The following is a 21,211-nucleotide window of genomic DNA, read 5'->3' as shown; positions in this document are numbered from 1 at the left end:
CAGTTTTTTAATTACGTGAGGGGTAATTTATTATAGGTCTTTCATGATATCAGCTTTTAATTATATGATTTTTTTTTTTTTTTTTGTCATTTCCGATATGAAATTTGTATTAGAACTTATAAACACCACCCCTTATCGTGTCCCTCACGAATTTTATTCAACTCCGACTCCAAGTTGCAGAAAATTAAATCAATAGGGGCAATTGTATTTACCCCTTGAAGCTTCCCTGACTGGTTTGTAATCCCTTAATTTTTGACAATCACCATTTTCACAAGTAAACCAATCTTGTAGCACAGATTTCTACAGTAAAGAACTATCTAAGACAGAAAAGCATCCTGAGTTCCATAGGATGTTTTCTCACATATGACAGAGAAATGAAATAACCATTTTAAGCAGTAATCGAGTATTCTACAGAAAACTTTTACAGTCAAGAGCAATATAAGACAGAAGGAAGTATTTGATTCCCATGGGATGTTCCGGCACAAAATGATAATAAAGGAACAGAAATGACGCACAAGACAAAGCAAAACCAGGAAGGCTACTCGTGAATCGTGATATGCATTTGCTGCTCTTTTCAGGTTAATAAAAACTAGGTAAAAAAATAAAAATACAGCAATTCAGGAACCTTGTCAAAATTCGTAATTAACAATACATATGTTATACCTGATGTGTGAAATTGTGAATACATAGGGCGGATTTCTGTCTTTGTGCATACTGATTATATCTTTTCCTTGCTTTTACTAAACAGTTCTATATCAATATTAAAGAAGATAGCTTGTTCAGAATCTTCACACAGGAAGTCATCCTTGTATTCCTACATTATTTTCAATTACAACAATAAATTTTTTTCAAAGATGGAAAGCTTTCTGAGTGTTCCTCTAGCTAAGGTTGGTATTATTTATGTTTGGGACTATTTTTCAAACAATTAATTATGTAAATGGACGTATCAACTTGCAGGCTGAGCACCAGTCCATGCGCGATTATCGTCATCCACACGATGACTGCGGCTTTCTTGTAAATAGGCTATCCCAGTCCAAACACCACGTATGAGTAATATGCTCACAAAGACCACACTTCCAAGGGTGCAAACCACCTAGATTCAGTATAAAAAGATAAGTACAGAAATGAGCAGCAAACTTTGCAAGGAACTAACTGGCTTCTCAGTTAACTTTAGCATCTCAAGAAGTAATAAACTTCCATTTAAAACAACATAGTCTCTCATATATGAAAAAGCAAGTAGCATTCATCTGCACCACAAACTCAAGATATGCATGTTTATAGATAGGGCTGAGAAAATAATGAAGTGCTCAATTCACACTAAGTGCTTGCCAATTTTGACTGCTAATATTATGCAAACACATGAATCAAGGCCGGTGCTTAATGCCTAAGTAAGCATAATTGACATCCTCTTAACTATGATAGCAAAACAAGTCAAACCGTCAAACTGATTACATTCAAATACAGATGAATATAAGCAGTCAACAAGGACCTCTTATACCTTTTTTCCTTTCCTTTTCCCTAAGCTTTCCACAAAGGGCATACATATTGCTTACTTTATTATCAAACGCTGTGACACCATGATCAATTGCAAAAACAGAGTTACAGCATACCCAGTTAAAATCTCTTGCTTCATACACATATTTCACTTCCTTTTCCAACTAGGGTTCTGCATAGATTGAGAAGTATAGTTGAGACATGAAGTGCAAAAACAAATTCTAGCAACTTGAACAAATGGATAAGTTTTTAAAATAGGTTTTCGTAGAAGACGTGCAACACATGATCAAAAGTTCGACATTTCTTAACTTGGAATGGCATAACACAATCTGATGTAGCGGAAGAGTTGTAGGGCAATTAGATCTTCAACAATTAGGGCTAGAATAGGGTGATTGTGGTTGGAACAATAGAAAATAACTAGGTTTAAAGAAAACCTTTGAATTAAAATTCTAAATTAAAGAAAAGATACAATAAACTGACTATGTTGTCTTATTTATACTAGTTAGGACAAATCCTAATTCTAGACTGAAAATTATTCCCAAATTCTTATTAAATAGGAATCCTAAATAAAAAAGGAAAACTGACAAAATAACTGAAACCCTTTCCTAATTTAACTGAAATCCTAATTTAACTTGGATGCTTCCGCATCATTCTCCCCGGGTTAGAAAAGAACTCGGCTCGAACGAGTAAGCCTTGACATATTCCTCAAATACGGCTGGATCAACTTGTTTCAGCTCTTCTTAAAAAATCCATGAGCTTTCACTTGCTGGTTTACCAAGCCACTTTACCAAGAATCGTCTATATGGGTTGCCTCGTCTAGATCGAATTTTCTTAACATCTAACACTTCTTCAATAACATCAGCCTTTGCAACTGACAGCCGCTAAATTTGAGCTTGGATGGAAGACGGAACACCATCGAATCCATAAAAAGGAAACAAATCCAAAACATTAAAGACTGGACTAATCTCAACTAGTTAGATGCCACCCTATCACTCAAGACAAAGAAGACCGTGCTTTTCACTACCATTACCTCCAGCCTACAAAAATACACACAATAGAAGCAAGAACTCACTCTCAGAATGGTCCTTTTTTTATTTTTGCAAAAGGCACTAGAGGCCACTGCAATATCAGAAATGATAACTTGGCAGTACATGACTCAAAATACCTATTTGATGTGCAAACTCACGACTTAGTCAGCATGAAAACTCAGATGATTTCTAAAGGTATATTATCACAACTAGGACACTTTTTCCTTCAAAAGATTGAAAAAGGAAACAAAGTTTCAAGAGTAGACACAAAAGCCACACTTGACACTTAACAATGAGTAGAATATGAGTCAGCATTAAAAAAAGTCCCTTAACGAAATTATCCTACACAAAGCACAAAATATCCAAATGAATTCACCAAACAAGCCCCAATTATTTTTTTACTGTTGGAATACAATGGTCAAAAATCAGTCTTTTATAAAGCTGCATTGTCACCTTTTCTTCTTTTCACCAGTCACCACATTATATTGAACCCTTCAGTTATAAAATGAAAAGGAAGGTCAGGTCAAACTCTATTCTACTGTTGAAGAAATCTGTCACTTTAAATACAATGAAAAGGTTAGATAAAAGAAAATGGATTTTGTTGGTTGGGGATCAAAACCTCTCATTGGGATTTTTCAATCAATTCGTAAACAATACCAAGTAACAAATCTCTCCGTATGGTGTTACTGACATTACAAGTACATATGTTAATGTGGATAACCTTATCCACCAGGTAAGGAAGCAAAGATTGTTTATGATAAGAAGCTTCATTCTATTTTTGGAAGAAAATCAATTAGCTTAATTAAAAGCAATGATAATTAAGAGGCACATTATACTGAAAACCATGACAAATTAAATGACCAGTTTTTAGAGGATTCAGAAGAGGAGAATATTTTTGCTAGTTGTGAACAACAATAAAGTTTGATTTCAGAGTGAGAAGCTCCTAAGAAGAAAAAACTTTTGGAAACTACAGTTTTCCTTCCATATTTCCAAATAACTTAAGGTTTATCTACTTGAAAAAGTGTTTGGTTCAAAATTTCCTGAAGGATCCTGAAACTTTTGTAAACAAAATCATTGGAAGCTTTGCAAGGATCAAATCAGACTCTAATGACTACCTTCAGAAAAGACATTCATGCCCTTAGGTCAGTTAAGTTTAATGTCTACCCACTGTTACGTGCAACCTTTGGGCTCGCTTTTGAAACTTGGCATCTTTTTTAATCTTTCAGGAAATAAGTGTCCTCTTACTCTCTTAGTAATAATACTCCTTTTCTGAATAACAGAACATTCAGATAGAGGGGAAGGGGGGAAATTATAAACCTTCAGTTATTGCAAAAAACCAATTGAGTACATGACAGTTAACAGAATAAACAGGAGGAAAATCAAGCTTAACAGAAAGAAGGATCCGAATTGGCAAGGTTACAACAATAAAAAATTTGCCATTCTGTAACCCTTTACCCCAAAAAGAAACAAACAAAAACAAAAACCCAAAATTGGGCTCAAAATGGAATAAATAATTGAAATTGCTATACCACTGCTTAATCAACACACTTAAATAAGACAAAACAACAAATTTTCTTCCAAATTTAGTTTGAGTCCATCATTATACAGAATTATACTAACAAAACGAAACATATCGACCCCAAAAAACAATAAAATAGAAAGAAATGTGAAATTGCAATAGAATTGGGGTTATTAAATATCATATTTATTCAGTAATTTGAGCTTGTAATCATCCTATGAACCATCAGTTCATATGTTGACTTGCCCTAGAACTGCCTGACCCCATGTTGTCTCACTATGATTCTACTTCTATGAATAAACCATCTTCAAACTCAATGGTAGGAAGTGTACTATAATCAAGAAGTTCTATTACTTGCAAGTACACATTTCTTTCTATCTTATGTTCACGCCAAATAAACATAGAAATATGAAAAAATTTATACTATTACTAAATACTGATCACATTAGATATCATTTTACAAAGTGCAATAGTGTACTTAAAATACCTTACTTAACCAGAATGACGCCTCACGTATGTGGTTTAAGAAGCACATTGTTCTTGTAATGTTACTATATATTTGTATTGCACAAACACAGCATTTCCGTCTTAGCTAATAATCACGATTTCAATGAATTTAAATTCCCAAGAAAACGATAACAAGAATGACATTATGCGAATGAATTTAATAATCATGTGCACACATGTTAAGAAGTTATAGATCAGCATTACCTCAAGAAATGCCTTCAAAACCCACAAAAACGCAAGAATAAGAACTCCATTAACAGAAAACCCAACCTAAATTTCAATAATAAGAATTCATTACAATATAATCACCGAACAAAACCATCAAAAAATTACTCAAACGAATGTTTCTTACCAGCTTGGTCGAGATCGAGACTGGCAAAACGGAGCGTACTGCCTTTCTAGCTCTTCTAGAAACCTTCTTGAACACGTTCTCAACAAACCTAACTAACAGATCCAAACTCCTATCTTCCTCCTCTTCCTCATCCTCCTCATCATCGTCATCACCATAATCTTCATTAAACTGTTGACTGATCCTACGGCCCCAATTGCGAGGATCATCCACAAGACTCTCACTTCCCTGCAGGAGAAGTTAGTTACGAAGCGTAGAGTAAGAAATGTTAACAAGATAGAACCGGAGAGAAAAGGAACCTCGGGGAAATTAGGGATTCTTCTAGAAGCTTGGAGAGGATTTAGGGTTCGAAATGTGAGGAATTTGGGATAATTACGAAAGGGAGATTTTTGTTGGGGAAGTGGTAAGAGAGAGGGAGATGATAGAGTGACTGCGAATGACATGGCGGTGAGTTTCGATTTCAGGCGATTTTAGGGCGTCAGACATGGATCGCACGTGGTGGTTATTGAAAGAAATTGCGGTGGGTTATGTTAGGTTGAGACGGCCAAAAAGTTTCAGTCATCAGTCATGTGTGGTGGTGGGTGAGGTGGGATGACGGAAAATTCAATAGAGACTTCATAAGTGCCACGTCGCTCATGGACATTTTTTTTTTTTTTTTTTTTAAGCTTTGAAAACCATTGAGTAAATTTATGGGAAAATTGCCGATGTGTTATTTTTTACAGGTTTAGAAAATGTGAAAATGAAAATATATTTAATATGTTTGTATAAAAATAATATTCTAAAAATAATAAAATATGAAATCTATCACATATATAACTAGTAAAACCATCATTTTAAACAATAATGCTACGGACACCGGGATGTTTGCACCGAAATATTGTACCGGCCTACGTATAACACGCCTCTGATTTCTTTAACAATTTTTTTTCTAGTGAACGGACATCCATCAAATTTAAACAGCCGTTCACTCACATGGACGCCCATCCATATTATATGGACAGGGGTCCATATACTAGGGACGGGCGTCCCCATTTAATGGACGCCCGTCCATAAGTAAAATGGAATAAATTTTTTTTATAAAAATTAGGGACGGTTGTTCATCCGTTATGGACGGCCGTCCCTTCATTTTGAACGGGCATCCGCAAATAAGGGACACCCGTCCTTAACCAAAATATAAAAATAAAAAAATTTGGGAACAGTCGTCCATAAATTTTGGATGGCCGTCCCTTATGTTTGGACGGGCATCCATTAAGCGTCCCTTAAGTTTGGACGGGTGTCCATTAGGAATGGACGCCCGTCCCTAATGGACGCCCGTCCATACTTTTTAAAAAAAAAAAAACACCTTCTTCGCTCTTCTTCTTCTTCTTATTCGCCAAGCCAAAAACCATAGCAACAGGAGAATTTGGATTAACAACAGTCTCAAATGAAGCATCCTCCATTAAAGTCATGTACAGAAATTATTTAACATCTCAGTATTCTACAGAAGGTTCATCGGAAGTTCAGCTGTTTCAGAGTTTAGCAAAGCTTAACAAAACAGAGGAGCAGGCAGAGAGTTTACTGTAAGTGAGTTCAATAACAAAGTGAGAATCTTCTGGTCCGTAACCAAGAAAGGCATTTGTATATCTCTCCTCCGGTATGTCCCGTTTCCGCAGCAACTTCATCCCCAAGCACTCAGTATAGAATCTAAAGTCACCAAATACATTAATATCCTTCCAAGATTATTACAATAATATTGTTTCAAAGAGAAACTTATTTATAACATTAACATTGCCGTTGAAGTTAAATAAAAACTGAATACTTTATCCTCTTATCCAAATCTCCAACACGATAAACAACATGGAGCAATCTCCTTTTGTCTTTCTTAACCCATTTGGGGCATTTTCTTGAGAAGCACTTGTGCTAGCCTGTGCCATTCCTAGTGATACCACTCCTACGCCATTGCCATCTCCTTCAAGTGCTTAGAAGCCTTCAAACCAAGTGATTATGATTAAAGGTTATTTTTGTTTTGTTTATGCTGTAATCAGTGGGAGGATTAGGATTGCTGCAAAATGGATTTGAGGTGTTACTGTGGCCGAGCTGGATTATTCAGAGAAGTAGGTCGCCATGAAGAAGGGAGTCAGCTTTTCAGGAAGTTTTGTGATTATATTTATCCCTATCAAAGTACTTGAAGAAATAATAGCATTTGTAGCACCAATGGTGGAGGATTGTCTGGTGGGTAGTTACTTTAATGGAGGATGCTTCATTTGAGACTGTTGTTAATCCAAATTCTCCTGTTGCTGCTTCCCAGATTCTAGCGTAAGGATCAACTGGATATCAATGGAGATCAATGAGCTATGTGTGAGAGATGTTGCTGTGGTGTTTTGGCTTGGCGAAGAAGAAGAAGAAGAACAAGAAGGTTGTGTTTTTTTTTTTTTTTTTTTTTTTTTTTTAAGTAGGCCGCCCATTCAAACGTAAGGGACGACCGTCCAAAATTTATGGACGGCCGTCCCCAAAATTTTTTTTTTTTCATATTTTGGCTAAGGACGAGCATCCCTTATTTGCGGACGGCGTCCATAACGGATGAACGCCGTCCCTAATTTTTATAAAAAAAAATTTATTCCATTTTACTTATGAACGAGCGTCCATTAAATGGGGAACACGTCCATGTGAGTGAACGGCGTTCACTAGAAAAAAATTGTTAAAGAAATTAGAGAGTGTTCACATAGGCAGTACAATATTTCGGTGCAAAAATCCCGGTGTCGTAGCATTATTGTATTTTAAAATCCGGCCAGCCTAGCCAATTGAACTAGACTCACCAACCCAAGACCTCACTGGGTCAGGTTATCAATTTCCTGTTTACCAAAATCCTAGAAATTGGGGCGATGATTAACGACAATTGAAGTCGAGATGTTAGGGCTTTTTAAGAGGAAGGGTCGATGAAAGCAATAGTGGCGACAGGAGGGTGATTTCCGGTAAGGGAATCGACCGAAAGTAAAAAAACTCATTGTGGCAATAGCAGCTTTTGGTAGTGATTGGTGAGGTGAATGACAGTGGGGTGAGTGGGTTTTGAGGATGAAGTATTTTTGTGGTGACAGGGAGGGTTGTCGACATCGGCAGTGATGAGATCTAACCAAAATCGAACCGATGTTGGCCAGATCTTGGGTAGCTTTTTTTGGGAATGGCTCAGGGGATGATTGAGATTGCATTTTGTGTGTCGTTGCCGCCAACCAACCGATCGTCAATTTTATTGGGTGTGTGTTTGCTAAATTTCAATAAATGTATGGACTTAACAATATTTAGGGGTCTATTTGTGATTTTTAAACTTTTAAAACCCAGTTTGACTGACTGGTCAAATCGACTGAACCGGTCAACCCAAGACTCGACAACTTTGTTGGGTTTCATCCTGGGTTGGTTGTTAAAAGATTAAGTAAAACGTTTTCAAATATCATTAGTTTGTTTTGAATAACTTATCTATTTGTAATTTTGTATAAAGATTCTTATTCGAAGCTGATATTTTTATTTATGAAAGAGAATAAGAAGTATAATGAAAAATTTATTCCCTGACTCTTGGATTCTCTAATTCCATACAAAAACACTAACTATACATTTTACCAATGTTTTAATATCAACTTGGAGCTAAACCGGCAAAGTGTTCGGGTCTCGGGTTGACGGTTTAACCAGTTTGACCAATGGGTCAAACCAGTGATGTGTCACATAAAAAAAATTCAAAATTTTTATATCAGCACATGTTAGCATGGTGATTGTTTTCGCCGCACTAGCACGCGTCGATGCTAGCCTTTTTTTCCCCCTTTTTCAGTTGTTTTCTCACCCAAAATCAACCTGTCACCCACACTGGAATCCCCACTGTTCCTCTCAAAATATACCCTTCATCCCCTGCCCTCCTATCACTCGCTGTCGTCGACCATAGCAATAGCTCAGTCGACTTTTATTTGTTGACTTTGGTGGTTTCGAGCGACGAAAACTCCAACCACCACCACCTTAAACTCACTGGCTACTCCCCTACAAAACCCCAAAGTCCCAAGCCATTGCCACCACCAATCGACGTAATTAGAAGTTAGGGTTTTGCTGTTTCTTGGCCAAATTAATGATTCGACGACTAAAACTTAATCGGACACCACCTTCCGACTCACCATGATCCACCCTTCAAAACCCCTTAACCCGATTCATGTTTGCTTGTCAAACATCAGCCAAAAGTCGTCGTGATCTGAATTTTGATTCACTGGTTTTCCCCCAAAATGATTGGACCGACGGTTTGCTATAAAACCTTAGTCCAATCGCGGGTCATACTCAGTGAACTCACACCCCGATTTAAGGCTGGCCCAGCCTGACTCAGTGGCCGTTCTTGGTCAAACTGATTAAATCAACAAGTCAGATCAGGTTTTAAAACATTGCATTTAACATAGAATGTCTAAGACAAAATCCCTATGATATTTCCCGACTGAACCACTGTTTTAAATAAGAGAAAATTACTCTAAACCCTCTAAGGTATAGTCTAAATCTAATAAACCCCCTCTAGTAGCTCTAGACCCCCTACTATTTGTGAAAACTTTAGTAGTGTTTCATTGTTTTAACTGAAAAGAGACGTGAAAATAAATTTATTCAAAATCTTATTAATTGATGAAGATAAAAAATAAAAACAATTAGAAAACAGAAAAAATATATAATAAAAAAATAAATGGTTACTCCCATGGCCCCAAGTCACCGGAATTCTGCTCGTTTTAAACTGTACCACTTCTTTTTTTAATTAAACACTCAAATCAGCTTTTAAAATAAAAAAAATAACAAAAACTATTTTTGGAATCCTCTTATAAAAATAGATTATTTCACAATCAACTTATAACATAATCACTTTTTGAAATTAGTTTACCAAACACATTTTAGAGTGTAGATTATGAAATAAGTAATTAAGGGAGAAGTTACAAGCAGTCTAAATTCTAACAAAAGACGGATTCCAGAAATCTCCAATGCCTTGAAATTGGAGCTCCTCGCCAAACCCTGCAATTTTTTAAAATAGAAAACAATAATCTTTATCTGCTGATGAAGGGGATCAAACTCCAAAATTTGTTACTAGTTAACTAGCATAAATAAAGTGCTGGAATGTCAATTACTATCGAAACATGATCGGAGGTCTGGATCCCTACATTTATTACATTAAGAAATTTACAAACCAAACTAATTAATCTTGAATCCGGATGAAGCTACTAACACAATTCCTCTGGATTAAGGAAGAACGAAGGCATTCTTGGCTAAGAGCGCCTCAATAGATTCCTGCTGAATCCAGATCGATGAATGGACACCTTCCAAGTAGAAGCATAAAATTTTTTCCAACACCCCATCAATGGTGGTACAACTATTGGTTGAAAAATCCTAAAATCTTTTATAAACTTTCGTTTCCACAAATCATCATCAGAAGTCAAATTCCTCAGTTCTGAACAAACACAGGCCAACCTTGCAATATCAACTCCATCAAGTAACTCCACAATCTTGAATTTAATTTCGACAGGTAAACGCATGAAGCAAGGTGGAAGAACCAAACCGGCCCTCTCATGGAGATCAATTAAGAGAGGATACACAAGGGCATCATTCACAAGTTTATGAAACTCAAAAATTTCATTTTCAGGATATTGATCAGAAGAAGAACCATGGATTTTAATCCTTGCCTCGATCATATCACAGTTCACAAAAGCCAAATCTAAAGGGATAACAAATCGGTTTAGATTTAGAATTAGATGATGCTCCACAGATTCTTTGTCAGATAAAGAACCATGTATATTAACACAGTCCTCTGTGTTTTGAAACCTCAAAACAACTCTCTCTACTGCAATAAAACCAAGATCCAAAAGTTCAGGGACAGTGTAACATAAATACCTGGTGGAAGAATACTTATTATCCCAATTATTCGGAAGTCGAAACCCATCGATCTTGTTTCCTGAATCAGGATCAAAACAAACAAATCCAGACTGTAACATTATGGCATGAATGCCTACAGTCAAAAGTTTGAAATCATCTGCTAGATTGCCCACTTCTTCCTTGTAAACCTTTTTCATAAAAGACATGGTGGAAGACATAGCGGGAGGTAACTTGGGTGGTGAACTAACAAGTACAAAATCATCAACTTCCGAGGTTGATGATGAGGCTTCATCATCTGATGACAAAGCTTCACAGTCGTCGGTATCAGAAGAAAAAAGGTCTTGCTGTTGTATTGGGTCAGAGTCATACATTTTGGCTTCGATGTTTGAGAAAATCTTCTTCAGGGTACAAGCGTTTTCGGATTATCAGGTCTTTTTGTTTTTTTGCAGAATCCGAGCTTTCGTTATGATCTAGAACTCTGATTAGTCCAAGAAAACACTGTTACTAGAATGAATAAAAAAGAACAAGTGGGATAAAATTTGGAAAAGAAGGAAAGACCATTATTTTGTCTTTGACAAAATGAACAAGAAGGGTTGAACTTAAAGGCTAAAGCAAACCTTAGAAGAGGAGTAAGTCCATGGAATGGAAGAATATTCAATTAAAAAGTGTGACCCACCTTGATTGAAAATTTCCTGCCAGTTACCCTGACAGTGACCTTGAATTTGTGCAGGCATATTATTCCTAATTTCCCAGTAAAAGCATGGCCCAACCCAAATGATGCGTGCAGTTAAAAAGGGATATCTACGCTGTTGATTTGTTTACAGTTGATGGTTATAATATACTAAATAAATAACATCAACTGCTTGTTTCCCCTCCATTTTACTCATATAGTTTATCTCAAAATAAAGTTAATATGTTTATAATCTGCATGGTCATATATTGCAGTAGAATTCATAATGCAAAGTTACAACGTTTACAGGGAATAAATGTCATTTAAAAGTAATCATATACAAAACATAATCAGCAAATTTTAGCTGCAATGATGATGTAAAAATGTAAAATCTTCCCTTATTTGAACATAAGGTTGATTTCTCTGTATAATTTTGCAGCCCATTTTTCACAAGTTAAGATGCGTGGCTAGTAAGATGGGATATGTTTGTTCACTGACTAGAACAGAAAGAATTCCAAAACACTGGTTGTGAAGCAAATAATGCATCCACATCACTTCATCCCACCTTAGTTGCAAGAAACAATTTATCCGAAAACTTGGAAAGAAAAGGTGCCACTGTTGAAGAATATTGAGTAGGCATTTCTCAAACACTGATCACAAAATTTCCTCCCTCTTGCTCTTAAATTTCGACATACCTAATATCAATAGCAGATGACATCAAACATACTACTGACACAGGATTTTGTGACAGAAAGGTTAGTGCTTCCCAGTGAAAACATAACTCAATACCATGATGTATTCAGCAGGATCAACCGGAAGTTACAATTTGAGAACCTCGGTTATTTATTTGTTAATTTAACTATTATCATATATGGTTTTTATCAATGTGTAAAGCCACTGGGAGGTGAAATCTTACACATCATAGGGAACTAACAAGCTCAACATCCACTTTGATTTACTATGTACCAAGAGTCCTAAGAAACTAAGCTTTTACCAAGCCAGGTAAATAGATTAGGATCACAGCAAAAGCAAAAATCTGTGGCATTAAATAATACCTACAACTTGTTGCCCCCTCATTTAGCAAATCTGCAAGTACTCAATCACACACTTCCTCACCTAGTAAATATCATAAGAAATGTAATGGTATAAAATTGCAGCACAATATACAGTTAAGTATCAAGTTTGGACACAATCTCAAAATTATTAGAGAACTAATGCCACAGGCAGATATGGATACTATCTAGGGACAAAAGGTCTAAAAACCAACATTATGTGAAAAGAAAAAATCTGATTTTTTTGCCACAAATATGCTGTAAAAATGTTAGTCAGAGGATTACTAAACAAGAGAAGACAGAAAACAGGGTAAGCTCGTAAAGCTCTGGCAGAAGTTATAATTCTGTAATATAAACACTAGCCCTAAGCATGGCAGTCTGGTATAACAAGAGAAAGGTCATCTTGGAATCAAAGAACAAGAGAGGTATTCTCCTTACGAATCCTTGCTTGATTTTATGAATTTCATTTTTGTTTGTGAATTTTCATGTTTAGCATGCAGCAAACATGAAAATTCACTGATATTCCAGTTACTTCAAGATCATGGCCCTTCCCCCATTTAGTTAATTTGAAGAGAGACACTCTAGTGAGCAATACATCCAACCACATTCCCACAAAAGAAAAGACCGAAGGAACGGTTAATCAACACTCCTTAAGTGAGCTTCACAAACAAAAATGAAATTCAATTGTCTCGAACTTTATTTATTTATTTATTTATTTTTGCTGTGTATCTTTCTCTTTTTCTTTCTCGGGGTAGGGGTAGGGGTAGGGGTAGTGGATTGGAGTGGACTAGCAATGGACATGGAAATTTTATTAGAAACTTTATCAACATACAAGTGATGTAAATAAAAAGCCTACCAACATGTGCTAACACTATGAATTATCAAAACCCCAGTAGACTTGGATTAAAAGAACATTATAAAACCAAAAGTATGACCATAAATCATCCAATCTAACTGACATGCCGTGACTCTTATTTATCCAACACACACTTCCCCATCTATTTAGCCTAAAAAAACCCAACAGCTCCAGAAGAAGGGTAACATGCAGATATTGTGAAGTGTGTCAAAATTCAATCTGTCATTAGCTTTAACATGGAAGTGTCCACACAGATTCACTTCTGAAATTGTAACATCCTGAACTAAAATGCAATATGTTAGCAATGCAACAAAGAACAATTACCATTTATACAACTGTAAACTCAAATTTGCACCAGATTCTACCAAAACCGAGGTAACAACTCTCTGTCAGAAAAGTCTCAGTAGCAACCAACAGTTTATCCATTAAGTAAGCATAAAAAGGCTACTGGCATTTAGCCTCTTTTACACTCCGACCATCTTAACTGTACTAGCAAACCTAGCAAGAATTTTACTAAAATAAATCCAATATATAACATCTGTTTAAGACACCTCCAACATAATTAAATTTGGGCATTCAGTGCAAACCAAAAGATACCTCAAGTATCTCCCAAATTACAATTTGGAGAAAAACTCCGCCTCCCAGCAAAACGAAAAAAAGGCGGACTCCGCCTCCCAGCAAAAGGTAAAAAAGGCGGGTGGCTGGGGACACTGGGCTGTCCAAAAGGAAAGGGTATGCCAGAAGGCAAGCGCTCATGGTCACCACCTATCATTGGAGGAATTCCAAGTGGATAAGGATCTCTTATAAACGGGATGTGAAAAGGCCTTGCCACGGAAGGATACCATGGCGGAATCACCCTCTGTTTCTTCTTGTTAGAATCCCAATAGCAAGCAAACCTACCTTTCCAGCTGCATATTCCAGGTGCATATGGTTGATCTCCAAACTCCTCTACAAACTTTTTCTCCCATAAATCGTTATTCGATGCCAAGTACCGAATTTCCGAACATACACATCCCATCTTCGCAATATCAACACCAGGCAGACACTCCAAAATCTTAATCTTCAGTTCCGTTGGGAGACGCATCAAACATGCTGGAAGACTTAGCCCAGTCTTTTCGCAAAGGTCTATCAATAATGGCAAAGCAAGTCCATCCTTCACCATCTTCCAAAATTCAAAAACTTCCATTTCAGGGCACGAATTCTTAGATTCATCTTTACCATCCAACTTACCATTCTGAGTCCACACTAAATCGATAATAGGTGCAAACTTAGATTCATTCAAGCACACCCTATGCAACCCAGAATCACCCCTAACTAAACAACCATAAACATTAACAAAATGTCCTAAGCTTTGAAACTTCAAAACAATAGATTCAATCACATTATTAGCATTGTTATTCAAAATTTCTGGAAGAGTATACCAAAGAGACATTGTAACTGCTGTTGAAGGCCACTCACTGGGTAATCGCAACCGGTCAATTTTCTTACCAGACGCCAAATCAAGCCCAACAAAGCCAGACTCTAACAAAATCGCATGAACCGCAATGACAACGAGCTTGTGAGCACTTGCACCATCACCTGGTTCTTCTCTCAGCACTCTCCTTAAAAAACATGGCTCGGAAGTTCTCTTGCCATCCACATCAATATCCATGGGAAATTCTTGCGATTGTGGGGCCCCTTCAACATTATGGGTTTCATCAACAGATATATCTTGATTTTCTAGAGAAAAATCATGATCTGTCGACATGGTTTCTTCTGAATTTAAACCGGTTCCCTTAATTTCTATTGATTCTACAACTGGGTTTTCTTGTGTGTCCAATCGGGCAGGTGGGTTTTCGTTTTCATTATCTTGAGCAATAGCATGCTCTTTGGGTTTGGATTCCTGTTGATATGGAACTAGGGTTTGAGGTAGTTCTGGAGTGGCAGTCTCTTGTAGAGAAACAAAAGCCGAGGGGTTAAGAGAGTAATAGATAAGGTCCCCGGACGTGAGACCGAGGGATTCGACAGACGCCTCAGGCGATGGAGCAATGAGCTCGTCCTTTCTGTTGAGAGAGAGATGAAGAGAAGAAGGAAATGAAGAGATGGATTGTGAGAGAATTTGTTTGAGTTGTTGGAGAGTGCAATCGGAGGGGATTTCAAGTCTCCGGGTTTCTCTGGATTCAAGAGATCTAATTCTGAGTTTCATGATGATGGTGATTGAGGGTGAATGAAGAAAGAAAAATATTGAAGAATGAAGAATGAAGCAACTTGTAAAACAGAAAGTAAGTTTGCTTGGCTTCTAAGATACAGAGAAGCAGCGGTACTGTTTTGTTACACACTAGATAGACACTACTTCCCCTCGGATTTAGCCACGTTTCAGTTATTTCTAGGCAGATATTAAAAAGTATTAGATATCCTAATAAGATTTTTTAATCATTTATAAGGATTTTTAAGAGTGGTTTTTAATAATTTTGAGGGATATAATTCTTTTCAATAAAAATGCATTTTGAAATAAACCATATAGGTATACTAATATCAAATGATTTTGACTAGAAAATGACAAAATTGCCCAAACAAATCTAGAAAATTCTAGATAAACACTAGAACATTAAAAAAAAATTGAAAAAAAATAAAATAAAATATCTTGCACTTGGCAATGTTTCTTTCAGTATTGCAGTAAAAAACCAGCAATGTTACTAGACTAGCTAAGAAAGAATAATGCTGAACAATAGCAACATTTTGCCAAGTGCAGGCACTACCAATGACAATAAAATCTTGAACAAGGCTACGGAAATAAGTTAATATCGCTTAGACGTAACTTTGAACAATGCTTTTTCTCTTAAGCTCCTTGTTGCAAACATACTCAATTGGTAACACCAGTCCAAATTTGAAGTGCATAAATATAATTACAAGTAGACAGCAAAGCTCCCATTAAAATTGACATATAACCAGTACATATTGAAAAATGATAAAAAATTGTTATCACTCAATGGAGATTGAACAGCAAATATAAAAAAGGGACTTATCCCAGATGTCTGTTTTTGTAGTTACACAAATCTGGCTGTTCCACAATTTTTTCACCCAAACTGGGTGGTAACCAGAAACTAAGATCCTGATCTCCTGCCCCTTTTTTTTTTTTTTTTTCTAAGAGAAAAGTTATGGGATTGATAGGAAATGTTTCATTAACCAACTAATATGAGTAAACAAAATATGTATACAGTCGATGCTATAAGTAACTATACATACATTTACAAATCGCCCCGGAAAAACGGATCACTGAGAAATGAACTGTTGAATGTCCCTCCTCCGTTGGGGAAAAGAGTCAGGAAACAGATAAGGCCAAGGACAAAGCCCCAAGCATACCTGTTGTCTCCCAATGGGGTGATCTCATCCTTTGCGGGTATTTCTTCCCCACCACGGAAGAAGGTTGCAAATAATCCCCATGCCAAACAAAGTACACTTCCACTCAGACCACCGATGCCAAGCAACAGTGATGTGGCAAATGATAACAAAGTAGCAGTGCTTCTACCGAACATTGCTTGGGCAATGCGACCTCCTTCAAGTCTCCCACATGGCAATAAGTTCAATGAAGTGACAACCATTCCTGCAGAAGGAAGAAGTCAGGGTCACGGTACAGATGAGTGTTGCTGGGTTTGATTATGTGGAATGCCAAAAATTGCACAAAACGGCTGCTCAAACTTATTCAGCAGAGAAAATGGCAGTCCAAACAATGAGGCCAAGAAGATCAGCAAATACATATTCATATGTAAACAGAATGTAAAGTCAATAGCTTAGAATAAAGAGGCCATTAAACTCACCTAAAAGTCCAGCAAAAGCAAGAGGATCACAAGGAACTCCGACACCTTCCACTGCATAAGGCAATACATTCCCAAGGTCATCCGTATAAGGTCCAATAACATATTGGATGAATGAAAGCAAGGGATTGTTATAGAAAAACTGAGGTCTTATATACCTGCAAAGAAATAACAGAATAAACTAATTGTAAGCATACAATGTATATAGAATTCATTTATGTCCAAAATTTGGAAAATGTTGAATTAGTCAAATGGCACAACAAACTTTATACGCATTGATGAAATTTCTAGCTTAAGTTGGCATGTATCAAATAGGGTACATGTGACTTCTTAAAATATTATTAGAGTAACATCATATATTTAATAAACATGATTCTATCTACACTGCACGCTCTGATAGATTAACATGCCTCAAACTCTAAGATTTAACCAAGATTGACCCATACTTGCACTAACAAAAATCAGAATAGGCAAAGTTGCTGGAGAGCTGATCCACTTTTGATTAACACTTGCTTGCAAATGCGTAAATTCCAGTAACTCCAAACTGTTTTTTATAGTGATTGATATTATCTAGGAATTTTAATACTAACAGAAACTAGAGCTGAACAAATTTGATTCCAACAAACAAATTCTGCATTCCTCATTCTCGGCTTTTCAGAACAGAAAAATTTTACTTGAAGGCAGCCATAGAAAACTTACAATGCATTATCACCACCATTGAAGCCACCATCAGACACAAAAGCAGCAATTGCAAGTACCAGTGATGTCAAATATGCACTAGCTGTACGAGCCACAGGAATGTCAAAAAGAGCCTTCTTGTTTGGAAGCAATGACTCATAATTGTTCATCACCCCCAAGCACCCTGTCCAATTGGATGGTACAAGAAAAGACGGGCTTAATTTAACACCATAATGAACTGCTGTGACCCTTGTGGCTATCTGCAAAACACAAAATATATAGCCTTCAGTATATTTTACTTGAAGGCGGCAGTTTTTGCAAGAAAGTTTCTGTAATATTGGACATAAATGTTGCCACAATCTACAAAGGAATCACACTTCTATGCAATTTTCAAACGGACAAACAACAGGACCTAATGGCCAAACCATGCAGTTTTAGTAATAATTATCCAAAAAATAAACAGTAGCCATGTATTAGCAAAAAAGAAAATTGCAGTTAAAGTCACTTGATTCAAGAATGAAAGCAGATGCTATTTTTAAAATGTCCAGATAACTCTGAATCCAGATGATAGAATACCGATAAATGAAGGATGAGTTTGGTAGCAACCACAAGAGAACATACCTCAGATACTCCCAAAATGGAAATGAAGCCACCAAAGAGAGGCACAACGTTAGCTAGGTAGTCATCAAATGTAGCATCAGGTTTGAGGAAGAAGCCACTCATTAAAGCTATAGTCCCAAAAGTTGCAACAGACAGAACAATCGCGCTAACATAACCCCAAGGAGTGCTCAGCTTAGTTGACTCAAACTGGAGATCCATTTCTGCTTTTGGTTGCACCACACAAGCCTTGAACAACAAAACACTGTGAATCGTAGGGTCATAAAGAACTAAAACATGTTCTTTCAGAAAGAAAAAAAAAAAATTAATTTAGAATGTAGAGAAGAAAACATAGCAAGGGAATCATATATAATTTATATATGCACAACAATGATTAGACATTTAATTAGTAAGCAGGTTATTTCAGCACAAAGTCAAGTAAAATCACTCCTTCAACAAGCAAAAATTAATAGCCTGAGTATTGGGTGGATGATCTAATTACTTTGATAATAAACTGCAAGAACCTTTACTATATGGCATTCTAAAATCTAACTACACAACATATCATTTAGCAAAACTAAAGCATCAAGCCATAATCAAGGACCTGCTTTGTGATGTCATTTGTCTTTTCCTCCATAAACCATACAACAATCTCCCTTCCTGCTGCTTCAGACAATTTTTTCTCCAGTTTGGGAATGACCTCTTCAATAGGTTTCCTCAAATTTCCAATAAAAATACCTCCATCTCCAAACCTTCTAACGTCCGTAGCAAAAAATGTATCAAATCCGAAACAGCTCTTCAACTGCCATATCAAAATCGTACAAATGATTATATCTTAGTCTTTTGATGCAAACTTGGAGTTTATAAAGGACTGAAAATGTCATAATCCAGTTTCTTTTTGACATAATCAGACAGAATCAAAATATGCTTTAGCAATAAATAAATAAATCACCTTGTTGAGGTCAAGAGCCTTAAAAGTCTCCTCAGCCTTCTCCAGCCTCTCTTTCTCTTTACTCAAATTTTCTCTAACAAATCTATTGAACAATCCCACAAGTGGGTTGCCACCATTCTCCCTATCAAGTTCTTTTAGCTTCCTATCAGCCCTTTTCTTCTCCAGCTTTATGGCTGCTTCAATGGAAGGGTTCCCCATGACCTTCTTGAAATCCTCACCGTTTTCCAGTCCATTTCTGCTGCTCCGCAAGTGTCTTCACTTTCTTTACTAGCCTCCATTCCTTCCCCCACCCCCCCTCCCCGGCCCCCAAACCGCCCCCCACCCCAACAACCCCCCCAAAAAACCCACCCCCCCACTAACCCACCAAAAAAAAAAAACACCACCCACACACACCCCCCCCCCCCACCAAAAAAAAAAAAAGAAAAAAAAAAATTGTTTCCACTGCTTTTCATCTGCCACTGCAACAGAGAAAAGTGGAAGTTTGTTCACTTTCTTGCTCTTCTTTAAGCATACTTAACAAGTTTCCTTCCACTCTTTTGGCCAAATGGGTGTTTGGTGAAAGATAAACACGTTGCCTTGAAAATGAATTTTTTCTTGGTTGTGTTTTTGAGAGAGCATGAAAGATACAATGGTGCACGTGAAAAAATGAGAGGGTGGCCATTAAGCAGTTTACCAATGACGTGAGCTGTGTTAGAGTTGAGAGACATGATGACGACGGAGATTTGAAAGGGGAAGGACTTGTCTAAAGTTGGAGAAGTGTTACAGATGGATGGATTGTTGAAGTGATGACAAAGTTTATAAACCCACATGAATCTAAATCATGACACAGATGGAATTGTGTGGGTGAAAAATGAGAAGATTTCCAATTAGGATTTGGTTTTGGTCTTGATTTTATTTGGATATTGTAGGTCTTATAGAATATAGTTGATGATGTTGAAAAAATTACAGTTTAAGATTCAATTTTTCTACTCAATTAAATTATTGAAAGACATTAACAATTTTTCTACTCATTAAATTATTGAAAGACATTAACGTATGCGTTTGGTTTAATATTTTTATCCCTATTCTGGATCCTATTTTCCAAATAGCGTTGGTACATATTTCTAAAAATATTACCCTATTTTTTAATTACTATTACCCCATAAGGTTATTAATTTCACTAAATACCCCCTGAAAAAAAAGTTTAAAAATTAACAAAAACACCCCCATCAACCCAACTTGTCAGATTCCGGCAACCACCGTCGGTGATAGCCGGAATCTGTACAACGGCCTAACTTCCGACCAGAAATGGCCGGAAGTTCACCGCTGTGGCCTTTTCCGGCCAGATCCACCACGGATCTGGCCGGAAAAGGCCAGAGCTGACGGCCAAATAAATGGCCGTCGTTTTCGGTCAAAGATGGCCCTCGTTTGGCCTTTTCCGGCCGTCGACGGCCATAACAGACCGTAGATCTGGCCTTTTCCGGCCAGATCCATGGTGGATCTGGCCGGAAAAGGCCATAACAACGTGTTACGGCACAGATCCGACAAGTCTGTGCCGTAACGAAATTTTCCGACCAGATTCCGGCGGTGGTGGCCGGAATCTGACACTGCAGGTGGTGGGGGTGTTTTTGTTATTTTTTAGGGTCTTTAGTTAAATTAGTAAACCTAANTGAAAATGAATGTTTCTTGGTTTGGTTCTTGGTTGTGTTTTTGAGAGAGCATGAAAGATGAGACAATGGTGCATGTGAAAAAATGAAGAGGGTGGCCATTGAAGCAGTTTACCAATGACGTGAGCTGTGTTAGAGTTAGAGAGGACATGATGACGACGGAGATTTGAAAGGGGAGGGACTTGTCTAGAAAGTTGGAGAAGTGTTACAGATGGATGG

At 37.0% G+C, this 21,211-nt stretch overlaps 4 protein-coding genes across 5 annotated transcripts; all 4 read right to left on the bottom strand.

Annotated features, from left to right (window-relative positions):
- Nucleotides 1–626: 626 nt before the first annotated feature.
- LOC116134555 (protein SHORT HYPOCOTYL IN WHITE LIGHT 1) lies at nucleotides 627–5,542 on the bottom strand. Its single transcript, XM_031420228.1, has 4 exons — nucleotides 5,197–5,542; nucleotides 4,901–5,125; nucleotides 4,753–4,818; nucleotides 627–1,093 (listed from the first exon to the last, which is right to left on the bottom strand). Exons 1-4 carry the CDS (start codon nucleotides 5,338–5,340, stop codon nucleotides 947–949), a joined length of 582 nt encoding a protein of 193 aa, XP_031276088.1. The 5' UTR covers nucleotides 5,341–5,542; the 3' UTR covers nucleotides 627–946.
- A 4,090-nt stretch (nucleotides 5,543–9,632) lies between these two features.
- Nucleotides 9,633–11,363, bottom strand: LOC116134578 (F-box protein SKIP22-like). 2 transcript variants are annotated; one of them, XM_031420264.1, is made up of 2 exons: nucleotides 10,766–11,363; nucleotides 9,633–9,892 (listed from the first exon to the last, which is right to left on the bottom strand). In XM_031420264.1, the coding sequence occupies exons 1-2, from the start codon at nucleotides 11,116–11,118 to the stop codon at nucleotides 9,832–9,834; spliced, it is 414 nt and encodes a 137-aa protein (XP_031276124.1). In that variant the 5' UTR covers nucleotides 11,119–11,363; the 3' UTR covers nucleotides 9,633–9,831. The 2 variants fall into 2 exon arrangements, with proteins under 2 accessions (XP_031276124.1, XP_031276123.1); XM_031420263.1 differs by lacking the exon at nucleotides 9,633–9,892 and having other exon boundaries at nucleotides 9,974–11,351.
- A 1,915-nt stretch (nucleotides 11,364–13,278) lies between these two features.
- Nucleotides 13,279–15,628, bottom strand: LOC116134626 (F-box protein SKIP22-like). Its single transcript, XM_031420306.1, has one exon. It carries the CDS (start codon nucleotides 15,508–15,510, stop codon nucleotides 13,924–13,926), a length of 1,587 nt encoding a protein of 528 aa, XP_031276166.1. The 5' UTR covers nucleotides 15,511–15,628; the 3' UTR covers nucleotides 13,279–13,923.
- Nucleotides 15,629–16,234: 606 nt separating this feature from the next.
- Nucleotides 16,235–19,624, bottom strand: LOC116134586 (probable zinc metallopeptidase EGY3, chloroplastic). The gene is given in 7 exon segments (XM_031420273.1): nucleotides 16,235–16,908; nucleotides 17,123–17,277; nucleotides 17,819–18,057; nucleotides 18,419–18,643; nucleotides 18,999–19,196; nucleotides 19,347–19,564; nucleotides 19,567–19,624. Coding segments are annotated over 7 exon segments (1,449 nt in total). The 3' UTR covers nucleotides 16,235–16,552.
- Nucleotides 19,625–21,211: the final 1,587 nt, after the last annotated feature.

Source organism: Pistacia vera, unplaced genomic scaffold, assembly GCF_008641045.1.
Source record: "Pistacia vera cultivar Batoury unplaced genomic scaffold, PisVer_v2 Contig29, whole genome shotgun sequence".
NCBI classification, from domain to species: Eukaryota; Viridiplantae; Streptophyta; class Magnoliopsida; order Sapindales; family Anacardiaceae; genus Pistacia; species Pistacia vera.
Note: the sequence above shows the minus strand (reverse complement) of the source record. Positions and strands in the feature narration are given on the sequence as shown.